We start from the raw sequence: 17,019 nt of genomic DNA on the forward strand, positions 1-17,019 counted from the left end.
GGCGTGTGACTTCTCCTCACCTGATCGGAACGCCAGAAAGAGCTGTGTGAAACCCCTTAACCGCTGAACTTCTTGCACTGTCATTGACTCTGGCATCATTGTAGGAAACGTTTCTGCACAGTCCAAGCAGTGATCAACCCTTTACTTCCATAGGCAGCTCGGTTCTGCTGCATTCCCCTCAGTTGCCATTGCATTATATAGTCAATCACCAATGACTCCACTCGGGGTGGCACAGTGGGGCAGTGGTTCGCACCCCAGCCTCACAACTCCAGCGACTTGCAAGTTCTCCCTGTGTATGCTTGGGTTTCCTCCGGGTGCTCCGGTTTCCTCCCAAAAGACTTGCAGGTTGGCAGGTAAATTGGCCACTATAAATTGAGTATAGGTAGGTGGTAGGGAAATATAGGGACAGGTGGGGATGTGGTAGGAATATGGGATCAGTGTAGGATTAATATAAATGGGTGGTTGATGTTCGGCACAGACTCGGTGGGCCGAAGGGACTGTTTCAGTGCTGTATCTCTGAAATAAATAAATGAAATAAAAAGGTGGGAGAAACGTCTTTAGCGGCGGAGTAGATGGAATGTGGAATTTCCTACCACGTGATGAGGAATCGTGTAGATTCATTTTGAGAAAACAAGACGAGTACGTGACAAAAATAGCACTAGAGGGTTGTTGTAGTGGGGCCGGGTGAATTAAGGTGGGAGGAGGCTTGCGTGCAGCATAAGCACAGAATAGACCAGTTGGACAGTTTGTTCATTTTAAGGGCTGTAAATAATATTGAAAATTTAAGATCAGAACGTCAGCTTTGTGTGTGTATCTGGTTGGTATCAATATCGATTGCTGCGGCCTTGAGTGTAAATAAATTGCGCTTTATTCGAGGTTTAGGTATCAGCAATTAAGCTGATTACATCTACAATCAGGTTAATTTATTTCATCAATTTATGAAATCGATTTTAGAACCGATATACTTAGACACTTAAATTTTGCGCTGTGTTGACGATTTGTTTGTCTCCCAGAAACAACATGGACACTTTGAAATGTCACGGCATTTACTTACACCATCGTGTCACCAGGGACTAAATCTCGGCCTCTCACATGCCCAGTTAACACATTCCATGTCATATCACAACCAGAATCTTTCTTTACAGCAGATGCCCACGCCGACAACCTGTTTGTTATAGCCAATAACCACTTTCGATGACAACGGGTTCCGTCCACTTGCTGTTTCAGTGCAACAGATTGAAAGTGGTTGCCCTTGTTTGTGGCAATGCCATGGCCGGGGGAAAGGGCTGGGTCCGAGTGGAGGCGAGGTTTGATGAGGAACACATGTGAAGACTCAGGCTGCACATTTCCAGGTTTAAATTCTCCCTGCTGGTATGACAGGGGCATTATTGGGTCAGACAGCTGTTTTATGCCCGGCCTAATGTCCCTTCCATTCCAGAAAATTAAATGGAATATCAGGAGTGGTGCATCACCCAATCCGATAGCTTTTGACATGTCTTGTTAAAAAAAACATGATTGGTTAGTTCTAGTTGCTGCTGAAGTCGTCGAGAAGGTTAAAGACTTAGCTGAAGCGTTTTGATTTAAGGTACAGTTCAATACATTTGTTTTCAATCAATTTCAGCAATTTCTGTCGGAACACAGTCAACACAGACAAGATCAACTGTACAAACTAATGGGAGTGTGCCAACGGGTTTAAAACGGCGCTGCCAAATCGCTATCTTCCAGAAGCATTTCTCCCAACACAATAATTTAAACACTAACAACAATACTTGGAGCATTAAATCGCAGCAACAAAGAATGTTATCATTTCAACAGTTTAAAAAATAATCTAAGCGGATATTTCAGTAAATATTTGAACTCCTCTCTAAACTTGTTCTGGATCACTGCATAAATACACGTGTTTGTGCAGCAGCTCAAAAGTAGAAGTAAATAACCGGTTTCTTCAAGGATATAAAGAGGATCGTTGTATCCTATGTAACTGTAAGTGTTAGCAGTCCGAAAATATAAGTAATGTACAGTAAACGTCATCCACAACAGTACAGAACTTCCCGATATACTGAGAAGTAAGATGATAGATTTTCTTCGATTCTCCATCTCTGGGTCATTCTCATCTTCGCTATATTTCTTGCTCCGGAGAGCTATACGGGCTCGACTGGCTACTAAAATAGACCTCACAGTAAGTGCATTAAACAGCAAAATTAAAATCAATGGTACAAGTGGGGTAAAAATGTAGGTAAAGTGTGAAAATGCTATCCACAGAAGCGCAGTGTAAAAGCTGGATTTGACTTTGCAATACCAGGGTATATTGTTACTGATATACAGCGGTTCTAATACAAAGTACAAAGGAATGTTTCGTAAACAGTTCAGCAGATACACTGTTCCCACAACGCCACGTGCCGTTTGTTTGCTGCAATATTTGTGTTTCAGCTTCTGACAACAAATGGCCACATATCGATCAAATGTGAAAGCGACTGTTAACCAGACGGAACTGTCTTTGGCAGCATAAACTAGTGAAGATTTCAGAGCGCACACTGGGGTAATAGATAGAAAACTGTCTGGAAAATAAACAGCGATTATTCGATTCAGCATCACACTAGTGAGAACGACCAGTAGATCCGCCACAGACATCCCTACCAGGTAGCACGTGATGCCTTTGGAGAGACCACACTTCCCTCGGGAGAGAATCACAATCGCCATTATGTTACCTGTCAAAAAAATAAATGAGTAACGAGCCAGACTAACAGAAGAAAGCATCAGTTTCCAGGATCTTATGAGAATTTAAAGAGGCTGAAATTCGTCCTATACAACAGAGCAAAAGTGACGATGCCACATGGACTATCTGTAATACGCTATCCAACTGATATTAACTTCAATATGGAGCCCAATGGTGATGGGGACGGGGATGGAAAATCTATGCGATAGCACTATGTGCATAGTGCTTTACTTGCATTCCACAATAAATATGCTGTTCTCGCCAGTGTTTCTTAGTGGAATGCAAATGCAAAATACAATAGTAATATTTAAAATAAGGAAACATCAGAAACGAATGAGGAATGTGAAGTAACATTCAAAATGGATCATAATGTTATTAAACGACTAGATATATATACATCTGCGGAAATTCGGGAACAATTAAGAAATATCTTCATAAAGAAATATTTTGAATCTTGGAATGATGCAGTAATTCTAACACAATAACATCAAATTAATCACATTTTAGAAGAATATATGGTAGATAATGAATCACGATTTTGAGATCAATAAATCAAATCAAACATGGCATGGAATGTCGATGGACATATCGAAGAGTAACAGGAAATATAAAAATACATGGACATACAAAAGGAATAACTGAGACTGAGGCAAATGGATATGAGAAATGTCCCACGGGGTAGGCAGCGATAGGCCAGTCAAACTGTATCATTTCAGATCTTGGTGGAGAAAGGATGCTGTACCTTGGAAGAAGCCAGAACGATATTGTCATAACGAAGGGACACGCCCTTTCTCAGTCCCGAGCTGGGTAAATCTGAGTGCAATGGGGTGGAGCGAGTTTTAGTTTTGGAAATAAAATAAGCTGATTAACGTTGTGATATATTTTCAATTGAATGAAGTTTCGCAAAGTATAACAGACTGGAAGGTAACACTGTAGCAAGCATGGAAAAACAGGTAGATTTTCATAATGAATACTAAGCAAGACCAATCATCAGTAAAACACTTCTCTGTGTAATGAAGGATATTTCAGTGTAATCACTTACCCGGAATACCTACCACTGCAAGAATAGGATAGCAAATAGCATACACCAGACCATTTGCTGGTTCATGCATTTTCTGTCAGATGCGATGGGGATGTATCAGCCCTGACATGTGCTTGATCAAATGTTCGAAAACTCTGTGAAATATACTTGATGGAACTCTCATGGGACACAATTAGATAACATCCTTAGGGATATTAGCTGCAGTTATCTGCACAAGCACCTCGTGATTCGCGCTGTTATGCTTTATCCAGTGGTGTAACCTTATTTATATATCTCTATCAATGTTGACATATATCTATTAACGTGTCTGCATGAATACCACAGTATATATCGTCCTAAGTTAGCATTTCCATATGTGTGTGTGTCGGTGTGTGTGTGAGAGAGAGAAAGAGAGAGAGCATCAAATCCCTTATAATTCCCCCAAAAAACTCTGTGCAGCTATGAACATAATCCATCCACCCCAGTTCGGAATATGAACTCTAGTTTAAGCAGAATGGCCACGATTACACACAGTTGGCCTTTGTGTAAGCTGGCCATGAAGCCTTTTAATGGAGTCAGAGTCGAATACATATAGGTATGTAGGCGGTGGCACAGTGGAATTATCACTGGGCTAATAACCCAAAATATTTCGATGTGGACATGGGTTCAAATCCCAGCACAGCAGAAGGTGGAATGTGAATTTAGTTAATAAATCTGGAATTAGAAGCTAGTCTAATGATGGCTCTGAAACCATTGACGATTATTGCAAAATCCAATCTGGTTCATTAATGTCCTTTAGGGAAGGAAATCTGCTGTCCTTACCTGGTCGAGCATCCATGTGACTCCAGACCCACAGCAAAGTGGTTAACACTTACATGCCCTCTGAAATGGCCTAGCAAGCCACTCAGTTGTACCTAACCGCTACGATGTCAATAAAAAGGAATGAAACCGGACGGACCACCCGGCATCGACCTAGGCACAGGAAACGACAATGGCAAACCAAGCCCGGTCGACCCTGCTTGTGCCAAAGTTAAGAGAGCTGTCCCACAGACGAGTCAAGCAACAGCCTGACATAGTCATACTCACGGAATCATACCTTACAGACAATGTCCCAGACACTGCCATCACCATCCCAGGGTATGTCCTGTCCCACCGGCAGTTCAGACACACCATAGGTGGTGGCGCAGTGGTATACAGCAGGGAGGGAGTTGCCCTGGGAGTCCTCAACATTGACTCCGGACACCATGAAGTCTCATGGCATCAGGTCAAACATGGGCAAGGTAACCTCCTACTGATTACCACCTACCGCCCTCCCTCAGCTGATGACTCAGTACCCCTCCATGTTGAACACCACTTGGAGGAAGCACTGAGGGTGGCAAGGGCACAAATTGTACTCTGGCTGGGGGACTTCAATGTTCATCACCAAGAGTGGTTCGGTAGCACCACTCCTGACCGAGCTGGCCGAGTCCTAAAGGACATAGCTGCTAGGCTGGGTCTGCGGCAGGTGGTGAGGGAAGCAACACGAGGGAAAAACATACTTGATCTCGTCCTCACCAATCTGCCTGCTGCAGATGCTTCTGTCCATGACTGTATTGGTAGGAATGACCACCGCACAGTCCTTGCAGAGACGAAGGCACGCCTTCACATTGAGGATACCGTGCATCGTGTTGTGTGGCACTACCACTGTGATAAATGGGATAGATTTCGAACAGATCTAGCAATGCAAAATTGAGCATCCATGAGGAGCTGTGGGCCATCAGCAGCAGCAGAATTGTACTCAACCTCAATCTGTAACTTCATAGCCCGTCATTTCCCCACTCTACCATTACCATCAAGCCAGGAGACCAACTCTGGTTCAATGAAGAGTGCAGGAGGGCATGCCAGGAGCAGGACCAGCCATATCTCAAAATGAGCTGTCAGCCAGGTGTAGCGACAACACAGGACTATCTGCGTGCCAAACTGCATGAGCAGCATGCGATAGACAGAGCTAAGCGACCCCATAATGAACGGATCAGATCTAAGCTCTGCAGTCCTGCCACATCTAGCCATGAATGGTGGTGGACAATTAAACAACTGACAGGAGGAGGCGGCTCCACAAATATCCCGATCTTCAATGATGGGGGAGCCCAGCACATCAGTGCGAAAGATAAGGCTGAAGCAGTTGCAACAATTTTCAGCTAGATGTGCCGAGTTGCTGATCCATCTCGGCCTCCTCCTCAAGTCCCCAGCATCACAGATGCCAGACTTCAGCCAATTCGATTCATTCCACGTGAGATCAAGAAACGACTGAAGATACTGGATACTGCAAAAGCTATGGGCCCTGGCAATATTCCGGCGATAGTACTGAAGACCTGTGCTCCAGAACTTGCCCCACCCCTAGCCAAGCTGTTTCAGTGCAGCTACAACACGGGCATCTACCCTGCAATGTGGAAAATTGCCCAGGTATGTCCTGTACACAAAAACAGGACAAGTTCAACCCGGCCAATTACCACCCCATCAGCCTACTCTCAATCATCAGTAAAGTGATGGAAGGTGTCATCAACGGTGCCATCAAGCGGCAGTTGCTGAGCAATAACCCGCTCAGTGACGGTCAGTTTGGGTTCCGCCAGGGCCACTCAGCTCCTGAACTCATTAAATCGTTGGTTCAAACATGGACAAAAGAGTTGAACTCAAGAGGTGAGATGAGAGTGACTGCACATGACATCAAGGCAGCATTTGACCGAGTATGGCATCAAGGAGCCCTAGCAAAACTGAGGTCAATGGGAATCAGGGGGAAAACCATCCGCTGGCTGGAGTCATACCGAGCACAAAGGAAGATGGTTTTGGTTGTTTGAGGTCAATCATCTCAGCTCCAGGACAACACTGCAAGAGTACCTCAGGGTAGTGTCCTGGGCCCAACTATCTTCAGCTACTTCATCAATGACATTCCTTCAATCATAAAGTCAGAAGTGGGGATGTTCACTGATGATTGCACAATGTTCAGCACCATTCGCAACTTCTCAGATACTGAAGCAGTCCGTGTAGAAATGCAGCACGACCTGGACAATATCCAGGCTTGGGATGATAAGTGGCAAGTAACATTCGCGTCACACAAGTGTCAGGCAATGACCATCTCCAGCAAGAGAGAATCTAACCATCTCCTCTCGACATTCAACAACATTACCATCGCTGAATCCCCCACTATCAATATCCTAGGGGCTACCATTGACCAGAATCTAAACTGGAGTTGCCATATAAATTCCGTGGCTACAAGAGCAGGTCAGAGGCTAGGAACCCTGATGCGCGTAACTCACCTCCTGACTCCCCAAAGCCTATCCACCATCTACAAAGCGCAAGTCAGGAGTGTGATGGAATACTCTCCACTTGCCTGGATGGGTGCAGCTCCAACAACACTCAAGAAGCTCGACACCATTCAGAACAAAACAGCCCGCTTTATTGGCACCCCTCCACAAACATTCACTCCATACACCACCGACGTACAGTAGCAGCAGTGTGTACCTTCTACAAAATGCATTGCAGCAATGCACCAAGGTTCCTTGGACAGAACCTTCCAAACCCGCCACCTCTACCAACTAGAAGGAAAAGGGCAGCACATACATGGGAACACCACCACCTGCACGTTCCCATCCAAGTCACACGCCATCATGACTTGGAACTATATCGCCGTTACTTTACTGTCGCTGGGTCAAAATCCTGGAACTCCCTTCCTAACAACACTGTAGCTATACCTACCCCAAATGGACTGCAGCGGTTCAAGAAGGCGGCTCACATTCACCTTCTGAAGGGCAATTAGGGATGGGCAATAAATGCTGGCTTGGCCACCGTCGTCCACATCCCAGGAATGAATTTTTAAAAATTGTATTGGACTAGCTGAACAGAGCGACAATAATCTGGAGGACGTCTCACAAATATACTTTTTAATGTACATAAGAGTTTTTACAAACGAAAACGGGCACGAAATCAATGGAACTAATGGTGAGGTAATGATAAGCATAATCTCAGTGCAAGATTAAACTGACCCGTTTGCTTTCTATGCATGTAAATAATGAAGGGGAGGATCTAATGTTCGAACCTGAGACTAGATTAGACAAAGCGACTGGATGTTTTTGAGGATGTAACTAGTAGAATAGATAAGGGAGAACCAGCGGATGCGGTGTATTTGGACTTTCAGAAGGCTTTCAATAAGGTCCGACATAAGAGATTGGTGTGCAAACTAAAGCACATGTGATTGGGTGTAAGTTGCTGACATGGATAGAGAAACGGTTGGCAGATAGGAAACAAAGAGTAGTAATAAGCAAGTATCTTTCCGAGTAGCAGGCAGTGACTAGTGGGGTACCACAGGGATCAGTGTTAGGAACCCAGCTATTCACAATATATATTAATGTTATAGATGAGGGAACTACATGTAGTATATCCAAGTTTGCAGACGACACAAAGCTGGGTGGGAGTGTGAGCTGCAGCAAGTTGCAGAGAAACTCCAGTGTGACTTGGACAGGTTGAATGAGTGGAAAAATATATGGCAGATGCATTATAATGTGGATAAATGTGAGGTTATCCACTTTGGTGGCAAAACCATAAAGGCAGATTATTATCTGAACTGCGATAGATTTGGAAAGGGGGAGGTACAGCGAGACCTGGGTATCCTTGTGCGCCAGTCACTGAAAGTAAGCATGCAGGTGCAGCAGGCAGTTCGAAGGCAAATGGTATGTTGGCCTTCATAGCGAGAGGATTCGAGTGCAGGAGCAAGGATGTCTTGCTGCAGTTATACTAGGTCTTGGTGAGACCACATCTGGAGTATTATGTGCAGTTTTGGTCTCCTTATCTGAGGAAGGATGTTCTTGCTATGGTGGGAGTGCAGTGAAGGTTCACCGGACTGAGTCCTGGGATGGCAGGACTGGCATTTGAAGAGAGGTCGATGAGGCTTGTATTTGTTAGAGTTTAAAAGAAACCTACAAAATTCTAACAGGACTGGACAGACTAGATGCAGGAAGGATGTTCCTATGGCGGGGGAGTCCAGGACCAGGGCTCACAATCTAAGGGTAAAGGGGTAAACCATTTAGGACTCAGATGAGGAGAGATATTTTTCACCCAGAGAGTGGGGAATCTGTGGAATTCTCTACCAGGAAAGCAGTTAAGGCCAAATCATTAAATATATTCAAGAAAGAGTGAGATAGTTCTTCGGGATAAAGGGATCAAGGGATACAGGGAGAAAGTGGGAACAGGGTACTGAGTTTGGAGGATCATCCATGATCGTATTGAATGGCGGTGAAGGCTCAAAGGTCCGAATGACCTACTCCTGCTCCTATTTTTCTATGTTTCTATGATACGTTCAAAATATGGGAAACTGGAGGAATCAAAGGATTAACATTCATGAATTGTCAGCCGGTTTTGCATTGTACCTGCCTTCCATTTCCGTTGATGTTGTTGGGAATGCTGATCAGCTGGAATCTCAAACAACTTGTCAATTCACCATTGGTAATTTTGCACGGCTGTTCAAAGTCAACAGCACTCTGGTTAAATTCACCCTCTTTTTGTCTATCTCTGCCTTTTCCATGCAGGTGAAACATAGACATCAGGAACAGAAGGACCATTGATGTATAGGAATTAGCTCATGCGTTATCTTCACAAGCGTATCTTCCCCAGAAAAAATGGTATATAATCCATTGAAGCCACGATTCTTTGCTGTGTTGGCCTGTTCGAGATTCAAATTGAGAAATTGTAAGGAATATAATTTTACGTGCAACAATTATATATCATCATCTATTTTTATTATTTATACAAGCTAACACCCTAAAATTGAAAGACTAGTAATGTAAGTGCATAGCAGGTGATGTGTTGCCTGCGTGCGAACAGGGCTTGCACATGTTTCCCTTTAAAGTCGCTTTATCACTCTAACATGAGACTCAATATCATTGTGCTGAGGGCATGACTCGCTTACCTCAAGGTGTCATCAACCTCATCAATTTTATGTAATAAAAACCAGTTAGTGAGGGACACACTTTTGGAGGATTCCTACACTGCCTGACTCTTCGTCCCCGGCCAGCTGGTCATCCACTACTGTTCTGAGAATTCAGAAGCTGTGGGATGAACGCCTCTTGGAACATAACATTAAGGAAATTCCTAATGTGTCATGCGTTTTGCAGTGATTCTGACTGCTACTCACGCACAGGAATTCTAACCTCAAGCAGCCAGTTGTATTTGTTGTATACATAGGACCTCTTGGATGCCCAGCTCTGAGCTGCTTGATCTGTTCTCGACCTATCCCATTTAGCACAAACTGGCGTTTGAAGAGAGGTCGATTAGGCTTGTATTCGTTAGAGTTTAGAAGAAACATACAAAATTCTAACAGGACTGGACAGACTAGATGCAGGAAGGATATTCCCGATGGTCGGGGAATCCAGGACAAGGGGTCACAATCTACAGAGCACGATGGTATCCATCCTCAGTGTGAAGAGGACAATTCGTCTCCACAAATACCGTGTGGCGGTCACTCCTACTAAGACTGTCATGGATGGATGCATCTATTACAGTTTGGTTGGTGAGGACGAGGCCAAGTAGGATATTCCTGCTTTTTGGTTCTCTCACCATCTGCTGCAAACTTAGGCTGGCAGATAGTCAAGCTTCAAGATTCAGCCAGTTTGGTCAGTAGTGGTGCTGTAGTGACATTTTTGGTGATGGAGAGTGAAGTTCGCCACCCAGAATGCCTTGTGCCTCAGTTTCTCTTCCAACTTGGTGTTCAACATGGTGGAGTACAGATGTATCATCAGAGGGACGGCATAGGTTATAAGCAGCAGGAGCTTTCCGTGCCCATATTTGGCTTGATGTTGTGACACTCCACCTCCGGTGTGTCTGTCCTCTGATAGGTCAGGCAATACCCAGATCTGGTGATGGAGGAGTCTGGGACATTGTTTGACAGTCATGATTCTGTGAGTATGATTATGTCAGGCAGTTACTCGACTAATCTGTGAATCAGTTCTCCCTATTTTAGCACCATTCCCCAGTTTTTGGTGAGGAAGACTTTGGAGCGTCAACAGGCCTGGGTTCACCTTGTTGTGACCAGTGCCGATGTCAATGCTGGGCGACCTGCCTGGTTTTATTACTAGTGTTTTCAGGAACGGTTGAATGTGACTGAGTGGCTTGCCAGGCCATTACCACAGGAAGTTAAGAGTCAAACAAAGATTGCTGTGGGTCTGGTGTTGCATATAGGCCAGACCAGATAAGGATGGCAGAGTTCCTTCCCTTTCAGGATATTTGTGAACCAGATTTTTTTTCGTCATTCCACTAGCATCATGATCATCGTTTCTGACATGAGCTCTTTTTATTCCAGATTTATTTAATTATCTGAATTTATGTTCTCCAGCTGCTGTGGTGGGATTTGAACTCATGTCTCTGAATCATTTTCCAAGCCTTTGGATTACTAACCACAAACAAAACCACTAAGCTACCATATCCGCTTCAAATAAATTAACTTTATTAATTGGAAAGCTCTGATTCTTGGCAAAGCCACGATGGGCCGAATTGCGTTTTTCTGGGCTGTATTAGCTTTGATTCTGTGATTCTAACAACAAATGCAGGAAGAAAGTTTCTGAGTCAAAAATCAATGCAATTTAACACTATGCTCCACACACACAGCTCAATGTTACATATTGATGAAATAGAACTATGCTTAGTTTGTTAAAACTGTTCTCTTTATTTGGTGCAACATCTGTGCCCAGGAAGCAATTATGCAGGTAGCATGTAATAGCACGAGGTGGAGCTCGACTGAGAGCTGCGAGACAGAGTGCTGAACTCACGAATTTGGTAAGTGAGCGAATTTTAAGGGTTGATCTATTTCTAAAATCTATTCAAGTTTGCATTTAACATTTAATTTAATTTTCAAATGAAATTGTAGTTTCTTTCGGTCTGAGTGCTTATCAAGCTCCCTGCTGGAGGCAGCTGCACAGTCAGTTAAGGTACGTGGCTAGTTAGATTTGGTTCTTTAGTCAGCCGGGCCCGCGTTGCATCTCCGGAGTTGAAGCTAGTATAGTTAGAGGCGGATTCGCTCGCACATGAAGTATTCTGTGCCTTAAGAGAGCAGGTGCAGCTCTGACTTTTACAGAACATGAAGTGATTGGAGAGAAGGGAGTCAGAGACAGCGAGACCTGAAAGTTGAAGCCCGGAGGCATTAATTAGGTCAGCAGCTTGCCGAGTTAAGGAGTGGGGTGAGAGTGAGAGCGCAGCGAGACAGACAGCCGGATAAAACGGCAGGCGTGAGAACTAGTGCAGAATGAGACTGACGGCAGAATAGAGGAGCGGGCATGAGTGAGAGCAAAGCGAGACTGGCAGCAGGGGAAAGCAGAAGGCTTTTGAACGTGAGCTCAGTGAGACTGGCGGCAGAATAAAGGAATGGGCCTGAGAGGGAGCACAGGGAGACCGGTGGCAGGATAAGAAAATAATAAACAGGAGATGGAGTAAGTAATTCCACCCCTCGAGCATTCGAGCCTGCAGCACCATTCCAAGATCATTGCTGATTTAATTTGGGCTTAACTCAAATTTCCGGTCCCCTACCAGCCCCCATGGCTCCCTTATCAAACAAAACTCTGCTTAACTCAGTGTTGAATGATTCAACGACTCAGCCTCTAGTGCTCACTGAGGGAAATAGACACTAACAACCCTCTGAGTGAAGAAGTTCCTCTTTAAATCTTATTTAAGTGGGAAAGCCCTTAATTGTAAACTGTGCCCCAAAATTCTGGATCCCTCGACGAGGGGAAACATTCTCTCAGTATCCACCCTGTCAAGCCCCCTTCAAAACTTACGTGTTTCAATATGATCACCTCTCATTCTTCTAAACTCCAATGATTATAGGCCCAATCTGTTTAACCTATCCTTATAGAACTCATCCCCTGGTGAACCTTCTTAACTGTTTCCAATGCAAGTTGATCCCCCCTTACGTAAAGTGACCAAAACTGCACACATTCCTGCAGGTGCCATTTCAACAATGACCTGTACAGTTGCAGCAAGACTTCCCTACTTTTATACTCCATTGCCCCCTTGCAATAAAGGCCAATATTCCAATGCCTTCCGAATTACTTGCTTTACCTGCATGCTGATGTCTTTGTAATTCATGTACAAGGACACACAAGCTCCCTCTGTACGACAGTATTTTGCACTTACCCGCAATGTAAATAGTATTCTGCGTTTCTATTCTTCCTGCCAAGTGGAAAACCTCACATTTTCCCATAATGTACTACGCCTACCAAGTTTGTGTCCACTGTCTTAACCTATCTATATCAATTTGCAGACTGTTATTATCCTCCACACAACTTTCTTTCCTACCTATCTGTGCATTATCGAAAAATTTGACTGCATTATTGTCGCTCCCATTGTCCTAATCATTAACATGGATCATAAATAGTTGAGACCCCAGCACTAACCCCCATAGCAATCCATTAGTTGCAGTTTGCCGTCCTGAAAATGATCAATTTATCCCGACTCTGTTTCCTGTCAGTTAGCCATTCCTCTATCCATTCTAATATATTACCCCCAACCCTATGACCTTATCGGATGCTTTTGCAAGTCAAAAGACTCGACATCCGCTGAGTCCCTTTGTCCACCCTGCTTGTTACATCCACAAAGAACTCGAATAAATTTGTCAAAAATGATTTCCCTTTCATAAAATCATTTTGACTCTGCCTGAGTGTATTGTGATTGCCTTGATGTCCTGCTACTGCATCTTTAATATTGGATTCTAGCATTTCACAATGATGGAGTTTGGCGAACTGGCCAAGGGTTTACTGCTTTTGCCTCTCCCCTTTCTTGAGCAGAGTTGCTAAATTTGCAGTTTTCCAATCCACTTGGACGTTTCCAGAAGCTGGCAAATGTTGAAAGATTAAAACCAATGCATCCACTATCCCTGCAGACACTTCGTTCTAGACCCTAGGGTGCAGCCAATTAAGTTCAGGGAGCTTGGCAGCCTTTACCATTAATCTTTTCTCTCGTGATCGTCATTGATTGAAGTTCCTCCTCCCTTTGGCCTCCTGATTTTCTACTGTTTTTGACATACATTTTGAATCTTCCACTGTGAAGACGGATACAATATACTTGTTCAAAGCCTCTGCATTTCCCAGTTTCCCATTATTAATTCACCACACTCACCCTTTAAGGGACCAATGCTCCTCTCAGCTACTTTGTCCTTTTTTTAAAATAGATTTGTAGAAATGAGTGGGCCTGAGAGACAGAGAACAGAGAGAGGGTAACAGGATAAAGTAACAGATCTAGGGGGAAAGCACAGCAAGATGCTGGCAGGATAAAGTACTGGGCCGAGGGGGTAAAGCACAGCAAGATGCCGGCAAGATAAAGTATCAGGCTGAGAGGGAAAGCACAGCAAGATGCTGGCAGGATAATGTAGCAGACCCAGGGGGAAAGCACAGCAAGATGCCGGCAGGATAATGTAGCAGACCCAGGGGGAAAGCACAGCAATATGCCGTCAGGATAATGTAGCAGACCCAGGGGGAAGGCACAGCAAGATGTCGGCAGGATATTGTATCTGACCCAGGGGGACATGAGTGACTTCTGAGCTGGCCGACTGCATTCTGAAATAAATCAAATAGTGGCGTCACAGAGAAGAAGGTAAGTGATTGGTTGGTGAGTATGTTCCTCTTTTCTCTTTCTAAACTCGGCATTTGTCTCCAGTTCGGAGGTGGGAATTACAAACATTCAATCGGGGACCAGTAAGTGATATAATAACAGTATAAACACAGAGCAGGTATAGACATATTAATTAAAATTAATAGTTTAAACAGGGTACTAACGAGATTGTTAAAGAGGGATTAGAGGATTTTTTTTCAATAAATTCCTGCATCATGTGGGAACTGCAGGACACTTCATATGTCTTGGAGGATCACGTGTGTCGGAAATGTCTCCAGCTACTTCAGCTTGAGCTCAGGATTTCTAAGCTTGAGGGGCAGCTGGAGGCACTGTGGAACATCAGGGGGCAGGGGATTCCTGATCATACTTTCCAGGCGGCGGTCAATCCACAAAGGTAGAGCTCAGGATAATACATAGCTGGCCATCCAGAAGAGTAGGAAGAGGCAGGAGGGATCAGAGTGTTGAGAATGTGTGCCACTATCAAAGAGTTACACAATATTGAAGACTGCTGAGAGTGACGATACCTTGCAAGAATGCAATCCAGATAATGGCACCAATGGGCAAGCCTCCCTGATGCTAGGATAAAGGGATCAGGGAGCGGGTGCAGTATATTCTGCAGGGGGATGGCAGTGATCCATCAGCTGGTACCAATGACATAGAGAGAGCAAGTGTAGACCCAGTAAATACACATAATTACTTAGTTGAGACACAGGGCTAGTTACACATAATTACACAGTTGAACATAGGGGGGTTGGATAGAAAGGGGAGCAGAACATAGATGGCCCAGAGGAATTGCAGACAGTCCAGAAAATCAGGCAGACTGTGTCCTTGTACAAATCAGATAAAGGAGTTGCTATGGACACAAGATATGATTAGACCCATTAGTTAGACAATGGGAAAGTGTAAGAAATGAGAAGTGCTGACCAGCCTCTTACTAAACCAAATAACGTGTTTTCATTATGTCATAATGCAAGACTCCTATGAGTAAGTAAGAGGGGTGGGTCTTGGAAACAAGATTTAACTCCTGACTAAATCTTGTGACGGTACAAGAACCCGGAACCAACATTTACAAGAAGCACCCTGGGTCTGGGATTCAGAGACTGATCATCTCGTGTCTTAACGGGTAGTATACTGTACAATTTGTGAGTGCTTGTACTTGATGATTTAATGGGTGAATGAAACGTTTGAGATACTTTTCACCAGTCTGCTGTTGCGAATTCTTTGGAGTAAGTGCATATTAGGCACATTCTTTGGAATAAGAATTTGAATAGTTAAAACAGAAGAACGCAAGTATAGAGAACCTCTGGTCATATTTTCATGAGCGAGATAGGAAGTTCAGGAGCAGAACCTCGAAGGTAGTTATTTTATAAATTCAGGGATCTCTGAGTACTGCTTGTCTGCATTGAGTGTGAAGAACGGAGATTCTTAAGTGACGGGATTTTAAGAGTTAATCTCTTTAAAGTCTATTTTGGTTTAGATTTAGCAACTAACTAAAAAATACTGTTTAAGTTAAGAGTCAAGTTAAGTTTCTTACAGTGTTGAACAAGGGTGCACAAGTTCTCTGTGATTAGTTGTAGCTAGTCAATTAGATAGCTAGCTTAAACTTATTTCTGAGCTCTAACAAAGCTGTTTTTCGGTGAGTATTAATTCAAGGGTCTCTGAGTGCTGCTTGAATGCACAGAATGCAAAGCAAGGAGTTTTGCAAGTGAGGGAGCTTGCTGAAGAGTGGAACTATAAATTAATTAAGCAAAATATATTTAATTTAGTTCACACAATACAGATGGCAGGACAGGTGATGTGTTGTGGTTAGAATGTGGAGCCTTCCTGCTCTTTCTTCTGCCACATTGTTTGTGATCATTTACATTTGTACAGACCGTGGATGGAATGCGGGCCATTGTGGCCCAGTATCAAATTTGCTACAGGTCGTTAATAAATTCGGGGTCCTTGCTGCTCTGTGTAAGGTTCAGCATCACACAGCCTGTTGTCAGTTATCATGCTTTTCGAGATCTGTGTACATCACAGCTAGACAGAGGATTGATCAGCTAACTATACAGGTCGAGGATGGAACTGGGGTATTTCCTGCTCTATATTTGGCTCAATGCAAGACTATATCAATTGAACTAACGTTACAGGCTACAGATGGATTTACAGTGCTTTCTGATCTGTGTCGTGCTCAGTAGTGCAGTTTCTTCACAAACATTTGAAGCACTGCAATATAAATATGGACATCAAAACAGGCATCCAGGAATTATTAGGCATGTGCTAATTAAGACTATAATCACCATTTTCTGCTTAATTTACAAAAATGGTTTACGCTGATCACTTCCTTTTCAGGAGAAATATCTGCACATTCTACCTAACCAACAGGCAGTCACAAAAAGCAAGTTTTGAAAATGTTTACTTGAATGTGGATTCGGGAGAGACAGAGGTGCTCCTCCAGCTGCGACATTAACTTCAAGCGACAATGTTTGTCTCTCTCCCAAACTCGATCTCCTCAGCCACACCAATTCCAACATCAAGCAGATCCGCTGCTGATTGCCCCTTCCTGCTCAATTCCAGTCGTCCCCTTTTCCAGTGACCATTCTTCTGATCAACCTTGTCTCCCAACCACCGTCCTCCTCTGCAAGTCACCCCTCCCTCCTCATCACCTTTTCTCCTG

At 43.9% G+C, this 17,019-nt stretch overlaps 1 protein-coding gene across 1 annotated transcript; it reads right to left on the reverse strand.

Moving 5' to 3' along the window:
* Window positions 1-1,803: 1,803 nt before the first annotated feature.
* On the reverse strand, window positions 1,804-4,572 carry LOC137352836 (probable G-protein coupled receptor 139). The gene is made up of 2 exons (XM_068018691.1): window positions 4,557-4,572; window positions 1,804-2,705 (listed from the first exon to the last, which is right to left on the reverse strand). Exons 1-2 carry the CDS (start codon window positions 4,570-4,572, stop codon window positions 1,804-1,806), a joined length of 918 nt encoding a protein of 305 aa, XP_067874792.1.
* Window positions 4,573-17,019: the final 12,447 nt, after the last annotated feature.

Source organism: Heterodontus francisci, chromosome 39 (assembly GCF_036365525.1).
Source record: "Heterodontus francisci isolate sHetFra1 chromosome 39, sHetFra1.hap1, whole genome shotgun sequence".
Classification (NCBI taxonomy): domain Eukaryota; kingdom Metazoa; phylum Chordata; class Chondrichthyes; order Heterodontiformes; family Heterodontidae; genus Heterodontus; species Heterodontus francisci.